Here is a 19511-nt window from a genome sequence, read left to right on the forward strand (position 1 = left end):
GTGATTGTGTTTGTGCTCTCTTTACCTCTTCTCTTCTAGTTATCTCAAGCTGCCCAAGCTCATTAATAAAGCTATAAAGCAAAAGAAGCTAAGACCAGTAGATAAATGTAAACGAAATTTGAGTCAAAATAACTATATGGTTTTGTTTCCCTGCAGGTTTAGGCTATGTGGCCCAGGCTGTAAAACACTTGTACGCTGGCACTGCTGTCTTCCTGCCAGTGTACTCTGTCCAAAAGAACAACTCCATCACCACTGGCCAACAGCGTTAACACACTGAATCACTTTCTCCATCTCAGAGTGGCGAAAACTACACCTTTGCTTACTGCTACTCTCTAAATTCCACCCTAACAACTACAGCCCTTCTGGTAGGTTGAGCAGAAGGAAAGCGTGGGTGGTAGTATGCCAAGTAGGGACTGCTTCCTAAAATAATGTTGAACCGGACCTTTCCAGATATCTGATCTAATTAGCAACTTGTGCGCTCTCCTCTTTCTCTATTTTCTTGGTCACATATATCTACAGTTCTCACACTCTACTGTAAAACTGTTACTCTGGGGATGTGCAAAGATGAGATTTGGTGGTTTGGCTGGAGTGGGGAGCTGTAAGTTCCAGAGTAGATTTTGTTTTTCTCCCTTTCCTTTCCTCCAGTATGTTTTTTGTGATAAACATGGGTCTATCTTGTCGCATAATTAGCTAAATGGATGGACTATGTGCAGCTGATATCCATGCAAGCTTTCTGCTTGTTGTTGTGAGCAGTCAGCAGGGGCGGAGCGAGGTGGTGGCTGGCTCAGCCTGGCTCTAGTCTAGGACTAGGCCAGGCTCTGATTGATGATGAGGAGGGGCTATCCCGGCCGGACTCCGGCCGCGGCCCGATCATGCCTTCATGTAACTTACCCACTAGCCGCCAGTGCCATCACCCCTCCGAGGTCGAACGCCAATCAGGCGCGCAGCACCAATTGGACTCAAAGGGCTTCAGCCCCCTCCCCCCCGGCGTGTGTGGCAGCATGGGATGAGACCGCTCCCGGGCGCGCACACAGCCGCACCAGAGCACTTCACAGGCCTTTAAAAGACCATTTGCATGTTAATGAGGCCTTGCGGTTGTTTCACCCCTACTAAGAGCCCCTGCAGCTCCACTCTGCCTATTTCTCAAAGATTCAGCCCCCTCCCCGAGATTTTTTCTTAGCCCCCCGCCCCCCCCAAAATTTGGATCTAGTTGCGCCTCTGGCATCAACCCTGGAATCCATGAGGACCTCTGAGTCGGACCCGGTCCGGTCCCGGACCTGTGATCCAAACGAGTTCCTGATTCCATGGCAGGTTCCGAACCGAAACTGCCATCTCCAAAACGTGTATGAATCACCGGCCCAGTCAGTGCCACAGACACAGAGTGTCGTACACCCTCGTGCCGGATATCTCCAGCCCGCCAAACCAAACCCCACTTAACACAATTGCCTACTCTCAGATCCCCACAGCCCAAGGAGGGAGGGAAGGGGGCTATGGGTGAAAATAAAAACCCAGGTCGTTGACCCTGTCCTCTCCTCAAAATAGGCCAGTTCCAGTAGAGTGAGAGCGCTCTGTCCAGCGCTTGGAAGAAAGTGCTGCTGACTATTTTCAGAGGCACTACCAACAAGCATTTACAATGCAATGGTCTCGTTTCTCCATTGCATATTGCGTCATTTCTTTCGCAGTCTATCTGTACTTTCCAACGCTCATTGTCTTACCTTGCACTTTCTTTCTTCTTTATTTGTTTTGTTGTGTGCCTATGTGTCCCTTGGTCTGTGTTGCTCCTCCGCCTCCCTCTCTTTCTTTTGCTCTCCGTCCTATTCCCGCTCTCCCCCCCCCCCTCTCTCTTTGCTGTTCTGCTGCCCGTCTACCCTTTTCTCTCGATCCCCACTTATCATTCCATTCTCCTCGGTCCATCTTGCTGCTGTCTTTCTTTCCCATCTCTTCCCCCCTCGCTCTCTCTCTCCCCTTCTCTTTCTCCACATTCTTTGATTTCTCTTTGCTCTTCTATCTGCGATCACTTCCCACGCCCCTGTTTCCTCATTCTTCGCGGTCTCTTCGCCCCGCTCTTGCTACTGTCTTTCTCTCTCTTTCCTCTGCCTGTCTTTGTGTCAGTGGGAATCCTGTGATTTGGGAGACTAGCTCGCCTGCTAAGTTTTTACAGAGCCTAAGTTGGAAGGAAGAAAGTAGTGTCAGAAAAAAAGTCCATCCCGCCACATACACCTTCCTTCTCTTCCCTCGGGTGTGTCACCCTGTTCGCACGTGTGTGCATGTCTGCGCGCGCACGGTGCATATCGCAATCAGTGTGGTAACGTATAGTGCCTCTCACCGTATCTCTAAATCTGCATGTGCCTGTCACCGTCTATCTAAACAAGCATTTCCAATGCAATGGTCTCGGCATTGGTAAAGTTAGAGCTATTGGCATTGCTCATGACATTATTTTTGTTTATGTTTTTGTTTTTAAAACATGTAAATAAACGGCATTGTTATTTACAATGTCAATAGCTTAATCAGTGTGTGTGTAGGTGGCTCTGTGTGTGGGTGAAAATGCAATAGGTCTCGCTTTTGAGGGTGATTAAGCTATTGACATTGTAAATAACAATGCCGTTTCTTTAAATGTTTTAAAAACAAAAACATAAACAAAAATAATGTCATGAGCAATGCCAATAGCTCTAACTTTACCAATGCCGAGACCATTGCATTGTAAATGCTTGTTCTCTTATCATTTAGGCCACATATGTTCCATGAACATATGCGCAAATTACAAACCATCATTATATCTAAACATTATCGATACCAGTCTACCCGGCCTAAGACCCAGACTACCTTTTGTCCCTCCATGAAGCAAACAAAAATTCATAGTCATTCTTAATGAAAACAGTACCATAACCTAGATGCATTCCAAACCATGAACACCAACAGTGCCAACAGAGCTTAAAGACTTTGCTGTAGAAATGGCAAAAGACTTTGTCCTTTTCTATCTCGGCGTGGATGGCACTGTGCTATTCCTATGCTTAAAGACTTTGATAGAAAAGCAGACATTTGAGGTGAGCAGATCTAGAGTGTCGCTGGTGTTGAGAGTGCTCTAACAGGACCTGCTTTCCACCTAAACTTGAGAACTACCCAGAGTTCTCTGCTTCTTTTTTTGCATAATTTATGCGTCATTCTATGCCTGAAAGGGTATTGTTTTGATATATATATATATATATATATATCTCTCAAAGGTTAAATGGAAGGTATAGTTGGGTGAAGATGTCCGTTAAAACATACCACTTTAAACTCTGGCACTTGCCTGGGCTTTGATGCTGGCTCAGCACGGATGACCTCTGGAGACTGATTCTATAAGAAACCGCATCGGTAGACAGGCCCAACCCCCAGAGGGAAACGTCAGGCTCTGTGAGAGTCGGGAGCAGACAGAGATATCTGAGCCAGGAAAGACCATGCAAAACCGCACTAATGAAGGTGAACACCCCCTCCCGGGGGCGGCTATCTTGATGCTTCGAGCAGAGTTCCCACCAACAGGAAGGGGGTGTTATGATGCAATGGTTCTCTAATTTTATTTTAATGGATTTAAAGGGCAGTGGATCGTGCTCCAATTACACCTAGAGAAGCAGGAATCCCCGGTCGATCGGCCTGTTGGCAAAATGTCCTGTATTAATTCCATCTTCTGAGAAGCCACATGCTAGCTAAGCATGTACAGTACAAGGCTCAGACAAACAACAAGCAACGCAGATGGAAGCAACAAAGAGTGAGCAGTAAGGCAGAGCATTAACAGAGAACGTTAATAGGGCAAGCATTCAAGGGAATGTGTTAACTGAATTTGTTAGTGTTCAAAGAAAGTTAACCAGAGACGTTCATTAACTGAGAAAGCATTCAAGGGTGTTTGTCATTAGAGAGTGTTTGCAAGTGTTTAACGAGAAGAAAACATGCTACTATTACTTCATAGGTCTTACATCGTGAGTCATTATACTGTAGGAGTTACCTCAGGAGTCATTACATTGCAGGTAAGTTTTAGTACCTTTTACTTCGGTCTTTAATTTCACAGGTATATTACTTTTTTAATGGTTGAATGCACCTAACCTTGACATTATATACATATATGTATATGTAGGTGTATATAATGTCCTTATATATTTAATTCATAAGAATATAAAAATAAATGTTGGATATTAAAAAATCTGTAAAAAATCTTAAAATATATATATCATCACTGTGTAGGTATAGTTAGGTCAGAGTTTTCAGTAAAAAGGCATTGTTTTTGTTTATTTAATAAATAACTTTGACACCATCTGGATGAAACTGTCCAAAAGAAAATTCATCCACTTTGGCCAAGAAAAAGTGTGATCCAAAGTGTTTGATTTCCCATGCTAATGTCCATAGAAGTGTTTGCTCTCCAATACAGAAAAAACAGCAGAACAGCATTACACAAAATCTTCAGAAAGTTAGGACTTAATTCTGAAAACGTGCCTTTTGATATTTGATGTAAATCCAACTGTTTTCAAGAAATTAACATTGAAAAATGTGCTTAGAGTGGGCATGAAGAGGTTAATGCTGGCAAAAAGTTAAAGATACCTGTACCATTGGTTTCCAGGTAAGCTCTGATTGACCCATTTAAAGAGGATGGGGGGACTTGAGGGTGGCGGGGGGTCCTGATTGGCTAGGCACAATATTGAGAATGTATTGAGGCAGTCATTACAGGACTTGGGGACAAAGTCACTGGGTCCTGGAAAAAAAATGAAAGGTCACACAAGGGAGCAGAGTGGGCACACAGTGACCCCCAAGACCACTGAAGGGGAGCCAAAGAGGCACCCTCTTAAGTAATTTTTAAAAAAATATTATAGTCCAAGGGTACCACAGAACCAGTGCATGGTACTGCCTTACCCGGTGGGGCAGCATCCCCTGTGGTACTGCGGTGCCAATAAAACATTAACAAAATTCGAAGTGTCAGGACACAGACCAGGCGCCGAAACCAGCCGCTATTGTGCAGGCCGTAGGCAGTGGGAGTTAGGAGCCTTCACTGAAAAAAACAAGGGTTAAAGTAACGTTATAGCTAGGCATTCAAATGAAATAAGATGACAGTTTAACCGCTTCAGTGCCCATGACGAGATGGTCTCGTCATGGAGCGCGGTTGCGCTGTGCCCATGACGAGACTATCTCGTCATGAACCCCGCCCGCTAATGCAACGCCCGGCACAGGGCGGGGAAAGGGTGTGGCACTGAAGGGGTTAATAAACAAAAAGAAACACTGAAATTTGCCAGATGCAGTTTAGTGAACTAACTATAACTCACGCTCCCATCGTGCACTGCTTATAACCTCACATATAACATTAGTAATTATCTACAGCTTTCCCATTACAATGCTAGCTCATCGCAATTTGACAGTCGCAGGTCATCATTTAAACAGAAACAGTTGCATTCCATAGTACATCAGTGGCAACTTAGTACCAGCACACCACATTTTATATCACTGTCTCAACATACATGCATAACCCACAGTAGCGTAGCTAGACACTTTGCTGCCCGTGGTGGTCCCTGCCTTTGCCGCTCCGCGGCGGCCGCATGTAAGAGCGGGGGTTGGCGTTGCTGGCAATTCCTGAGTTTGCCGCATTCGCAATATTTGCTACATTCAGTATTTCATCTGAACCACCTCTCTTTCAATTTGCTTCTACTGTGATTTGGGAAGCATTCTGACCATTTCCCCCTTTCTTGTTAAGATTATCACACTTTGCATGTAGAATAACATCTGGAACAATATTCAGTGAAAGTGGTACATGTCTGTCTATATCTGTTTCAGTAAAGTCGCTGGCATGACGTATCAAAATGTCCTAAATGTAGCTGAAGCAGTGGCCAAGACAAATCAGTTGTGAACTGCCAAATACTTTCCATAAAACTTATTATACAACTTCTGCTGATAAACCAGCATTGGCAAAGTCAATAAGTCTCACCTTTGTGAGATGTATTGCCTTTGTTGGAGTGGAGTGGAGTGACATTGAGTAGAATGGAGTGTGGAGTGGAGTGACATTGATTGGATTGGTGTGGTATGCCATTGAATTGCCTAATAGCACCTCAAAACCTCATGCTAGATAAATGCAAATATAATACAATATGTTTCCAGTTATCTCACACTATGATCTATGTAAACATCTGATGCCTTTGATCCGATGCAGGAGCTTGCTAGCAACATGTATCGTACCAGTTGCAGATGGAGGAGATGGCACTCATGAGGTGGTGGTGTTGTGGAGCTAGACATTGGGCGAGGGGTGGCAGGGGAAGAGCAAGCATGGAGGGGTGGGAAGGGAAGATGAAATAGCACCTCCGTCACAGCATGAGCAGCAGATGGACACTAATTAAGATGAATCCATGTGTGCTTGATCCATGCTCCACAGAACGCAAAGGAAGAGATACGCTGGCAAATCAGGAGGCAAAATGGAAGAGTGAATCTGATGCCAGCGAATTTTAAGCAATTGGTGTACTCCGCACCATTTATAACCAACAATACCCCTCTCAGCAGACCGCGCATGCACTGTCAGCAGTCGAGACCTAAAAAGGCTTTAGTGGCATTTTTTGCCCATTGGAATACGGGGAAAAATCTGTTCATTAGAAGACTTACAATTTCTATCAGAGTTTTTAAATTTCTCTCAGTGCATGACTGAAGATTTTCACCAATTTTATTGCCACAACCATGCTCTAAGGACCTGCCTGGTCCTGACTTGCATCATATATCTCATTGTCCAACAGACATTATGTGTGCAAATATATTCTTGGTGAATGTTTGAATTAGGAGTGATTACATCCTTTTCCTGGTTGGCTTTTAGTTTGCCAATTAGTTCAAATGTTGGCTCATGTTCTCACATATGAAAAGATACTTGCTTCCCTGTTACAGTGATGAGCATTGGTTTCAATGTCATGTGTTCTGTAATAAGCAGACAGTCTTTCTCAGCTTCAGTGATATGTCCTAGTAGAGTTATTAATGCCATAATGCCATAATGTTCAGAGAGATTGATGGGTAAGATGTCACCAATCATAGAACTAGGTCCAAGTTTGTTACTAAAGATAACTCCTGGATTCATGGCTGAACGTACTGGAGCAGGAAGAATGCCCAGGTCCCCTGACCACAGGACGGGAGACCTTTAATACCTTGTTTCCCAAAGAAAATCATTTCCATTGTTTTTTTCTCCATTACGTTTTGCCTAGTTTTTGTGCATCCAGTCTGCGATTGCTAACATGCACTATTGGAACATTATGCTAGCAATAACTTGATATTACGAAATATTCACAATGAGCTGTGGCTCAATGGCGTAGGAGACCAACGCAAGGCCAAAAGATCTTACTATGGTGTCCAAGTGGGACAAGACATTTAGATGGTGAAAACCGGCTGAGGGATGAGCCGTGGGGATCAGCTCAACTGGCTGAGAAAGGAGTGAAACAGAAAGGAGTGCAGATTACAGTCCGAGATCTCTCAACTAAAAAGCATTTCAACCAACTCGGGGCCTTTTTACGAATCGCAAAATCTGTAAGCCTAGAGAAAAGGACAGATGTGAGACTGTGTGAAAGAACCAGCTCAACACATCTCTCTCCCAGTGATGAGCTCAGCACATCTCTCTCCCAGTGACGAGCTCAGCACATCTCTCTCCCAGTGACGAGCTCAGCACATCTGCCTTCTAGTGAGGAGCCCAGCACAGCTGGCTCCAAGTGAGGAGTCCAGCACATCTGGCTCCTAGTGAGGATCCCAGCACATCTGGCTCCTAGTGACACACTGAGCACATCTGGCTCAAGTGACGACCTCAGCACATCTGCCTCCTAGTGACGACTTCAGCACATCTGCCTCCCAGTGGTGAGCTCAGCAGAACATCTGCCTCCCAGTGGTGAGCTCAGCACCACACCTGCCTCCCAGTGGTGAGCTCAGCACCACACCTGCCTCCCAGTGATGAGCGCAGCACATCTGCCTCCCAGTGATGAGCGCAGCACATCTGCCTCCCAGTGATGAGCGCAGCACATCTGCCTCTCAGTGACGAGCTCAGCACATCTGCCTCTCAGTGACGAGCTCAGCACATCTGCCTCCTAGTGACGAGCTCAGCACAACTGCCTCCTAGTGACGACCTCAGCACAACTGCCTCCTAGTGACGAGCTCATCAGCACACCTGCCTCCTAGTGACGAGCTCAGCACACCTGCCTCCTAGTGACGAGCTCAGCTGCACATCTGTCTCCTAGTGATGAGCTCAGCCGCACATCTGCCTGCTAGTGACGAGATCAGCAGCACACCTGCCTCCTAGTGACGAGCTCAGCACACCTGCCTCCTAGTGACAAGCTCAGCAGTGCATCTACCTCCTAGTGAAGAGCTCAGCAGCGCATCTGCCTCCTAGGGACGAGCTGAGTGGCGCATCTGCCTCCTAGTGACGAGCTCAGCAGCGCATCTGCCTCCTAGTGATGAGCTCAGCAGCGCATCTGCCTCCTAGTGATGAGCTCAGCAGCGCATCTGCCTCCTAGTGATGAGCTCAGCCGCGCATCTGCCTCCTAGTGATGAGCTCAGCAGCACATCTGCCTATTGATTAGCTCAGCCGCACATCTGCCTCCTAGTGAAGAGCTCAGCAGCACACCTGCCTCCTAGTGAGGAGCTCAGCAGCTCACCTGCCTCCTAGTGACGAGCTCAGCCGCGCATCTGCCTCCTAGTGACGAGCTCAGCCGCGCATCTACCTCCTAGTGATGAGCTAAGCAGCACATCTGCCTCCTATTGATGAGCTCAGCAGCACATCTGCCTCCTATTGATGAGCTCAGCAGCACATCTGCCTCCTAGTGAAGAGCTCAGCCGCACACCTGCCTCCTAATGAAGAGCTCAGCAGCACACCTGCCTCCTAGTGAAGAGCTCAGCAGCACACCTGCCTCCTAGTGAGGAGCTCAGCAGCACACCTGCCTCCTAGTGACGAGCTCAGCAGCACACCTGCCTCCTAGTGACGAGCTCAGCCGCGCATCTGCCTCCTAGTGACGAGCTCAGCCGCGCATCTACCTCCTAGTGATGAGCTCAGCAGCACATCTGCCTCCTATTGATGAGCTCAGCAGCACATCTGCCTCCTAGTGAAGAGCTCAGCTGCACATCTGCCTCCTAATGAAGAGCTCAGCAGCACATCTGCCTCCTATTGATGAGCTCAGCAGCACATCTGCCTCCTAGTGAAGAGCTCAGCCGCACATCTGCCTCCTAATGAAGAGCTCAGCAGCACATCTGCCTCCTAGTGATGAGCTCAGCCGCACATTTTCCTCCTGCGGACAATCTCCATCTCGTGATGACCTCAGCACAGCTGCACCTAGTGTAACCTTTATCAGATCCTCCTCCTAGTGATCGCGCACCACTCAATAAAGGCTTTCACACACCCTCGAATAATGACCCCAAGTCCTGCACTCTCCAGGGATGCCCTCTGGTGATGCCCTTGGTGGTCCAGGCCCCAGTGGTGACCTCAGCGTGCCTGCCCTCTAGTTATGACCTCAGCATACCTACCTCTACTTATGGCCTCAGCAAACCTACCTCTAGTTATGGCGTCCGCATACCTACACTTGTGACCTTGGCACACCTGCCCTCTAACTACGACCTCCTCAACCCTGCCCGGGTGCCGAATCTCCCGCAGTGCTCTACTCGCCTCCCAGCAGAGGAGCTGCGGGTATCATGTCACCTTAAAGCAACAGGACGGTCGGGCTGGGGACGCGCAGACTGGACGGGAGCACCATACCAGAGTAGAAGTGTTTGAGGGGACGGGCGAGAGCAATGGGAGGGAAGATGACACATTTATCTGACGCTGCTATAAGCCTGTCATAAAGAGATGACCGCGAAACACCGGCACATTGAGGGTTAAAGTATTGATCAGCGCATTTTTTTCATGGTAATCGGAGCCAATCTGTTAAAAAAAAAAAAGGCCTGAATTCCTGGAACACAGGACACGAACGGGCGAGATAGAAGAGGGGCTGGAGCGGCAGAGCCTGGAGAGAGGTGTGAGAGTCGGGGTCCATCGAGAGGGGGAACAGGCGCGCGAGAGAGGGAGGGACTGAGCAGCAAAGAGAAAGAGAGCAGCCGCTAAGTAAAGACGGGAAAGGATAAGTTTGGCCGAGGGAAAAGTGAATTGAAGGGAGAGGAAAAGTAAGCAGGGAGCAGCTGTTTGATGGGAGCGGGTTTAGTCTGCGACGCCAAGAGCTTTGTAGAAGCAATGGAGGCCGATTTGGGACCGCACGAGAGAGAGTAAGCGCGCGGAATCTCCGCGCCTGGCCAGAGGACTGTGCAAGAAAGGACGCGCTGGGCGCGCTGGAGACCGGCCGAGCCGCGCACACTCTCGGACTGAAAGGAAGAAGCCGGAACGCCGGAGGTATGGAAGACGACACACAATGACCCTCAAAGTCTCTCAAAGGACCTTCGAGTCAGATATAAAACTACTTCGTGACTTTCAAATAAGACACATTTGAGGAACCCTAGATTAGAACAGGAGGACCCTTTGTGGAACTTCAAATTCTGACACAAAATCTTGTAAATACAAGTGTTTTGGGCAGAAAGCCCCTCAAAAACCTTGAAAGGACAGTTGGGTGATACACAAGGATCGTCAAAGACCCTAGCAGTGTCCATAGCAGTGACACCAAGAACTTCGGAGGAAGGTGAGACCCAAATATCTTTTAGGACTTACCAAATTCAGAGACTGCAGAAAACATTTGGAATAGACGCAAAGATCCTTCAAGACCCTCAAGCTAGGTTGACACTTTCTTGAAGACCCAGCGTACTCAAAGACACCTGAAGATTCTCAAGTCGGATACGAAGATTCTAGAAGACCCACAAGTCAGACATCGCAATCGCCAGGGACCACACAAATTCTTTAAGTCCACTTGAGGCGCTTTGGACCTGAGCAGAGCAGCAGGAATCTCACAGAGAAGATTCATAGTAAAAACGTGGACTGTGGGAACCAGGGAGGGGTGCTAGTGGTTGAGCCGAAAGCAGTGTGGCACTTTTGGAAACCTAACCGGACCACAACGGACGCCAGACTGGCATGGGGGGAGGCCAGGTTTGGCCCACGTTCCATGACATGATGATAGACTGCAAAGATCAGTGCAAGAGACAACTGATGAGCCTGGTGCGATGCTTCTTCTGTCTGGTTTCTGGAAACATAGTGGCAGGTAAGAAACTCTACTCCCGCCACCTGCAGTATTGAGGGTAAATATGGACTGACAATGGGGTAACTGTTAGGATCGCGCACAAATTACTTGGCGGGGGGCACCAGTCAAGGTCTCAACAAGGACCAAAAAGATACCACAGATCGAGATTCATGGATGTCAAGGGTGTGTAAGCGCAGAGAATAAGGGTGCCAGCTGGCACGCGGGGCAAGAGATTGTGCAAGGATAGAAAATGGAATGAGTCCAGTGAAGTTAGTAAATAATGCTGCATTGACCTGCCTTGTACTGTAGGTGCTTTGGAAGTAGGTATTTGATTAATTGATGGTGAAAGAGGATGGGCGATGTGCTGCAGTTTTTGCACCATTTCTCTGTTTTCCACCTTACTGAATAGTAATCTTGCTTTAGTCTTTCTGCACTATGAGGTCAGTTCCTCCAAGTGATTCCCTCAAAGAGTTCCTTCCACACACATAACCACACATTATTTGGGTTAATGTGTGAGTAAGGGGGCCTAATTTGACACTGATCCAGGTCACTTCTTGACAGAACAGCCATGCTTTGCTTTTTAAGTCTGTCCACCTGTCTTTTTAATATTTAGCCTGTGATCCTTAACGCTTTTCTTTGTTATTTCCCACTTAGTATCCCTACTTGTGCCTGTCACAATCTGTATCTTGTGGCTTCAAACACTGTTCCTCATTATTATTTATCATATTGGTGTTTGTAACTGAGCCAGCGCCAGCCTGTGAACAATTACTCTCTGGGGGGTACTGCTGTCTAGCAGACAATTGGTTTTGTGCCTGTGTTTTCCCAATAGACTTTATACATGAACTTTGCTTTTTTGTTCCAGGGTAGGTCTATAACATTTGCTATTGTTCTTTGGTAGGTTTTCAAGTAAATGAAAAGTGAAGTATCTATGAGGCTAATACAACATCTAATGAATTTAAGCCCGTTGTCGGCCATTTTTCCCCCTTTCGCAAGATGAATCTCTGGCACTTGCTTGATAGAGCATACCATCTGGTGTCCCAGACCATTGCCGTGCGATTAATATATTTGAAGAAATAATACTATCCCCAAGTAAATGATGTATCAAGACATTGGATCGACCTTTTATTTCGTGCATAAGTTGTGCCAGTTACTCTTAAAAGGGCAAAAAAATATAGGGTCTTGCCATCCAAGAGCACATTTTTAAGTGCCTCTATATCTCAGAAGTCCTGTAACTGCCCATATATGAACAACTGTATCTTATTTTAAAGAAAATAGTTCACTCAGGATAGTCTACACAGCATACTGAGTTCTTCTTGCCAACTTGGATAAACCAAGTTTTGAGTTGGGCAACAGTCGTGTAGGTCTCCCGATATGTTGTCATCTTTCAGCAGCTGTTAACAACATTGATCATAACCACATGTCCAGGTTGTATAAGGGGGCAAGAACAAGATTTTGTGTGTTTACGCATATCGAATGAAACTTAGACATTGAACTCACTATCAAGTGGATTGTGGTTTGACGTGATTCAGCTCTCACTTTTTGATTTTTTTTTTTAATGCTTTTTTGGTCCCATTGATTAATTAAATCCAGTCTTTTCAGACTCTTTTACCATGTTAACGATACACAACCTCTTACTTTTGAACCATGGGATTATCGATATACAACCTCTTATTTATGAACCATGGGATTATCAATATACAACCTCTTATTTATGAACCATGGGATTATCAATATACAACCTCTTATTTATGAACCTTGGGATTATCGATATACAACCTCTTACTTATGAACCATGGGATTATGGATATGCAACCTCTTATTTATGAACCAAGGGATTATGGATATACAACCTCTTACTCATGAACCAAGGGATTATCGATATACAACCTCTTATTTATGAACCAAGGGATTATCAATATACAACCTCTTATTTATGACCCATGGGATTATGGATATACAACCTCTTACTTATGAAGAAAGGGATTATGGATATACAACCTCTTACTCATGAACCAAGGGATTATCGACATACAACCTCTTATTTATGAACCAAGGGATTATCAATATACAACCTCTTACTTATGAACCATGAGATTATCAAACACCTTCTAAAAATGAACCTTGTAAAAACAAATGATGATGGTGGGAGCATATTCTGGGTCATTGCCTTCCCACAACATCGCTGGAATCTGTAAATCCTTCGATTTACCCAATGATAATCTAATAGTGCTTTATCCATATCTGCATCGTCAGTCATGACCATGAAGTCAAACTCTTTTAGTAAAGGAGTCAGGGGCCAGTTTGCGCCAGTGTCTCATCAGTTTATTCGTAGTTTTCTTGCTATGTTCAGGCATATGTGTCACAGCGATCTGAAAACAGGTCAAGGAGTGATCAGTCCATAGTAGTGGTAGAGGAGGTTCACAGGATAGGGACGGGGAGTTCTTGAGAATTGAGTCGAGAGTGTGGCCTGCAGTATGTTTAGGACCTCCTTTCGGTTTTAGGCCTAACGTAGAAAGATCAGAGAGGATTTGAACAGCCTCCGTATTTAAGGTATCTTCCCCATGAAAGTTAAAATAGCCCATTAAAAGAAAGTGTTTGGATGCCAGAATGTAAGTGGCAATAAATTCAGTAAGTTGTTGACTGAAGTATATTTTGGGTCTGGGGGCAGCGATATACAAGAGCGCCTCTCCAGCAATCGTGAGGAGAGAGCTCAACTTTAAAGTGACATATCTTGGCCCAGTCCTCTAAAAAGGTCTCTTATGAGCAAGACTTCCACTGTGTCTTTAGATACAACGGTGATACCACCACCTGTGCTGCTCTCCCTATCCAGTCTCAACATGCCAGAGTTGTCTGGGAGTTCCTACGCAATGGCAGGAGAGGTAGTGGGGTTCAGCCAGGTTTCAATTCGGAAGTCAAACTCTGGTGTCATTGAGGATTTCAAGTCCCAGAATTAAGAAGCGTGTTTAGGTAATGACCTCACATTGCAAAGAAAGCCCTTAAAAACCTAGAGGTTAGTGGGAGAGAGGATAAAGAGGAAGAGCTTGATGAGTCGTCAGAAGTATTCGAAAGTAGTTGATTGTAGATGGCATCTGGTGAACTTGAAGTATGTCCATCTTTAAAATCAGCCTGACGACTGACAATTTACATTTCAAACAAGTCACAGGACCATCTAAAAAAGATGGAAAGCAACCTTTGCAGCAAGTACCCAAAGGGATAGCATCCTTATATAAATTGCCTAGGTTATATAGTTCCTCAGCCAAAAAACATTCTGGAAGAGTACCTGTTGTCTGCAGTGAAAGGAGTAGGGTTCCTGGTGATGGTCTGGCGTGGACGGACGCAGACAGGCTTGCTGTTGGCGCTTGCATCGGCTTAAATGAGGAACCAGGATTCAGCAATTAGATTGTGGACCCAGCCTGGTATTTACCAGGAAGTGTGTCAAACCCACCAGCTCTCTCCACACAAATGGTGCGAACTGCTGTGGAACAGAGAGCGGCATCAACACAGATTAAAACCCACGTAAAAATTACACAGATGGAATTGCCTAAACAGAACAATACAAGTAAGGAAGTCCGCTTGACAGAGAGTTAAAGCCAAAGTATCAGCATTGGCATCGGCTCACATGAGGGACCTGGATTCAGCAACTAGACTGCTGACCCCAGTGTGGTAGTCACCTGGAAGTGTGTCAAACTCCCCCAGCTCTCTCCACACAAACGGTACAAACCACGGTGGATGAACTGTTTTTTTATTTTTAATCTTTCTGAGGGTTAGTAAAGTGCCACCAAAATTATTAGTGAAAAAAAACGCTCTTCCTGTGGCATATCTGACTCATGTACAACTACACAGTAGTGACTCAGTGTGTAATATGCATGCATATAGATATTTCACCAGGCAGGACACTTAGTTCTATAAAGCTGAGACTAGTTGTGGTGCCTAACATCAAAATGTAGTGTAGGCACAGTCTTTTCGGTATGCGCAGAAAAGTTGTAAAATGCACTTCCCTTACATTTAAAACTGATTGCTTAGTATCTTTCCTTTATATAAACCTTTATATAAAACTCTCAAATCTATCTTTACTTTGTGTAAATGTTGGCGCAAAAAAGCCCTTAATTTTCATGCCATGCACAAATATTATTTTTATTACGTACTAGTTTAATCTGAGCTTCACGTGGTATTCGCAGCTAGAATTTGACTTTAACATTAAAGCATAAAATTGCACATTCTATTCTTGGTAATATTTCATTTCTTAGACCCAGGATGCTGCACAATTAGACCATGTAGTCAGAGCTTTAAGTGGGCCAGGTCCTGCTGGTGCTAAGCACTGGCAGTTTTAAAAAGGAGGCATGAAAACTGGTCCCTATCGGGCTCTGTTGTTATGCCCTGACCTGGCAATTCCAACTGGTGGACAGGCCTAGCAAACTTGGCTCATGCTACTTGAGTCACGTGTAAGACCTGCCGGTCCCACCTTCATCTCCATCACAAAATGGGCAAATTGATGTAACTAGAAGGAGGGCCTGGGAAGTTGTTTTATAGACATCCAGGCCTGCCATGCCTCCTTTCCCTGCCATGCCTCCTTTCCCTGCTTGATTTGGGCAACATGGCTAGAGTAACTTTAGAGCCATCTGCAGCTGCACAGCTAGATGTCCTGACCTATGCTGCTGGATGTGGTGCTGTTGACAAAACGTAATTCCACTTTCCACATTTGTAAAGCACGAATTTATTACCCCTAAAGGTATCCAGGCACTGGGGGGCCGTCGGGGAGATTAAGTGAGCTATTGCCCAGAGTCGCAAGATGCTGATCTGATCTGCTGCCAGCGCTGGGAGGTCGAGCCATGAGTCCAGCACTCCGGAGTCTGCTGCTCTGGCCACTGCGCCACACCTCTCCCAATCATCCCTGCACAGACACTGCATCAGAATAAAGTGAGTCACGATTGGCACTTGGTGGGGACTTGCCTAGTTTTCAGTAATGATTTCAAAACCATGCATTTCCCCTTTTTGTCACAACTTTTCCTCCTCCTCTACCCCTGATACTGCCAAATCACTTTTTAGCTGCAGAGGCAGGATTCTGGGATGGATGTATACATCTGTTATGGTGCTGGAGGTAACCACTTCTGGAGTGAAACCCCTCCAATTTTAGGGTAAAGAAAACCAGTTATGCAAGGCATGAGCCTGAATTCAGTAAGCTTCCCCTAGGTCATACATTAATTTATGTGGCATGGAGGATTGACACGTCTTTGGGCATTCATTGTTAACATGTTGTGTTTATTTATTCATTGGCTGGCACTGCCATTGCTCAAAGGCGGTCTGGTAAGCTTGGAGTGTCATGTGCCCCACCGCATACTCATCAGTGAGACAGAAGCTTGCCTTCAACAGACAGCACACTGACACACACATGCATGCTAATTATAGCCATTACACAAGATGTTAAGGAAATATCAGGATTTAAAGCACTACAGTTGGGTAAGCTTACCCTGGGATCCCCCTTGGCTTCTGCATGCATGCATTTGCGTCCTCCAACGACAATGTGTACTCTGTGCCTTTTGTGGTCTGTTTTGGAATGTGCATGTAAATTGTGCAACAAACAAAGTTTGAATTGAATTTGTCTGTCAACATATTTAAAAGTGTATTTCTGGAACATAGAGTATTATTTTACCTTAGTGCATCACATTATATCACTGCATTGAGAGGAATTTAATAAAAGTGAGAGTTTTCAGACGCGCACTGACAAACATTACTGCCCCACCCTGATGACAAGGCTGTCCGTGAACTGAGAGGCGTATGTCCGTGTACCCTATATTTGGCATCAGTTCTAAGGCATGGGACAACATTAGAGGCTTCTAAAACAAAAACAAGAGGTTTATGTAAAACGCACATTCTGTTGTAGGCCATACCCCTACGTATGCCACACCCCATTCAGAGATCGCTACACCCCCCTCCCCCCCCCCCCCCCCCCCCACACACACACTCCCCCTTTCCGTTTTTTCACCACTGTGTGCTGCCTCCAAACGAAAGCCCTAAACAGGAGATCTAGACTTTGACCACTAGGTAGCGCTCCCGTACAATTTATCATTTTACGTAATGTAGGTTAGATGATGTCTTTGGTGGGAGAGATGTGGTTGTCATTGGTACTGTACTGCATTGTATTGTAGCATTACTTTAGCGTTCTCCTACTTCTTGCCGACGCGTCAGTGTCCTTTGTGGCAGTCGATGGAGTAATTTCCATTTTTGTTTTAAACGAACGAGGGAAGGATGTTTGTAGAAGTCACATTTCTTAAGGCCCAGAGTTGCAAATCCGACAGAGCGATGGTTGCAGCAGCGATAGTTATAAACTATCTCACCTGGCCCGGTGATCGCACACCCACCATTCCTGCGTGCCCTTGGATATGTACCTGATAAAACTGCTTTTGAACAGGTCACGAGTTGCGAACATCGGTACAGCACGGCATCTCCCACCTCCTAAAAAGCCTGCAAGAGAAGTCTATAGCGGGCATTGAGCCTCACCAGCTGGAAAACGCTTCTCCTGGCCTCGGATGCCATGACCACACCCCACCCGGCTGCAGCAATCCCCATGCTCGCCTTTACTCCCTGTGTAAAGCTCACGGTACTGGTCGGCACCTTTAGTTTGATAGGCTTCAACATTGTGATCTGTTTCTAGGTTTATTGTTGCGTATTATGTGCATTTCTGCCTTTTTCCTTATGGGTTGGTTCTGGGGTGCAGCCCTGTCCATTTGGTTTGATGGGTGGTGGAGTTGTGTGCTGCTGTGCGTCTGGTTCGTGCGCTTCTAGTGGGTGTTTTGTTTGGCCCTCCAGGATTCCTGATGGCCAGCTGTGTTCTGTGTGTTTTCAAGGCAGGTGGTATTGTGCACTGCTATACCCATGTTTTAATGGTTAGTAGTCTTCTGCACTGTGGTCTCTGTAGTTTAGTGTGCACTGTCCTTATTGTTTCTTAATGGTTAGTAGAGTAGTGCACTGCGGTCCGTGTTCCTTGATGGTGAATAGTTATGCTCTGCTGTCCTTATGTCTTGGAGATGAATAGAGTTGTCCACTGCTGCCCTTGTTTCTTGAGGGTGAATGGATTTATGCACTGCTTTCCTTGTGTCTTGAAAGTGAATAGCTATGCACTGCTGCCCTTGTTTCTTGAGGGTGAATGGATTTATGCACTGCTTTCCTTGTGTCTTGAAAGTGAATAGCTATGCACTGCTGACCTTGTTTCTTAATGGTGAATATAGTTGTGCACTACTGACCTTGTTTCTTGAGGGTGAATAGAGTTGTGCACTGCTGCCCTTGTGTCTTGATGGTGAATATAGTTGTGCACTGCTGTCCTTGTTTCTTTATGGTGAAAATAGTTGTGCACTGCTGCCCTTGCTTCTTTAACCTGAATAGTTATGCACTGCTGCCCTTGTTTCTTGGAGATGAATAGAGTTGTGCACTGCTGCCCTTGTTTCTCGGAGGTGAATAGAGTTATGCACTGCTGCCCTTGTTTCTTGAGGGTGAATGGATTTATGCACTGCTTTCCTTGTGTCTTGAAAGTGCATAGTTATGCACTGCTGACCTTGTTTCTTAATGGTGAATATAGTTGTGCACTACTGACCTTGTTTCTTGAGGGTGAATAGAGTTGTGCACTGCAGCCCTTGTTTCTTGGAGATGAATAGAGTTGTGCAATGCTGCCTTTGTTTCTTGGAGGTGAATAGAATTGTGCAGTGCTGCCCTTGTGTCTTGATGGTGAATATAGTTGTGCACTGCTGACCTTGTTTCTTTAATGTGAATAGTTATGCACTGCTGCCCTTGTTTCTTGAGCGTGAATAGAGTTATGCACTGCTACCCTTATTTCTTGAGGGTGAATAGAGTTATGCAATGCTGCCTTTGTTTCTTAGAGATGAATAGAGTTGTGCACTGCTGCCCTTGTTTCTTAGAGGTGAATAGAGTTGTGCACTGCTGCCCTTGTTTCTTGATGGTAAATATAGTTGTGCACTGCTGCCCAGGTTTCTTGGCGATGAATAGAGTTGTGCACTGCTGCCCTTGTTTCTTGGAGGTGAATAGAGTTATGCACTACTGCCCTTGTTTCTTGAGGGTGAATGCAGTTATGCACTGATTTCCTTGTGTCTTGAAAGTGAATAGTTATGCACTGCTGACCTTGTTTCTTAATGGTGAATATAGTTGTGCACTGCTGCCCTTGTTTCTTGAGGGTGAATCGAGTTATGCACTGCTGCCCTTGTTTCTTGGAGGTGAATAGAGTTATGCACTACTGCCCTTGTTTCTTGAGGGTGAATGCAGTTATGCACTGATTTCCTTGCGTCTTGAAAGTAAATAGTTATGCACTGCTGACCTTGTTTCTTACTGGTGAATATAGTTTTGCACTGCTGACCTTATTTCTTGAGGGTGAAAAGAGTTATGCAC

At 45.7% G+C, this 19511-nt stretch overlaps 1 protein-coding gene across 2 annotated transcripts in view; it reads left to right on the forward strand.

Moving 5' to 3' along the window:
* Positions 1-19511, forward strand: part of KCNIP3 (potassium voltage-gated channel interacting protein 3) — a 592826-nt gene that overhangs the window by 136101 nt on the left and 437214 nt on the right. Inside the window, exon 1 of one of the 2 annotated variants that reach the window (XM_085634141.1) lies at positions 11011-11138. The exons of the other annotated variant lie outside the window; for it this stretch is intronic. Within the exon in view, the coding sequence (XP_085490267.1) occupies positions 11012-11138 (127 nt within the window). The 5' untranslated portion in view covers position 11011. Of the gene's footprint in view, positions 1-11010; positions 11139-19511 lie in introns of those variants that run through there. 2 annotated transcript variants of the gene reach the window in all.

This window comes from Triturus cristatus, chromosome 11, assembly GCF_964204655.1.
Source record: "Triturus cristatus chromosome 11, aTriCri1.1, whole genome shotgun sequence".
NCBI lineage: Eukaryota > Metazoa > Chordata > Amphibia > Caudata > Salamandridae > Triturus > Triturus cristatus.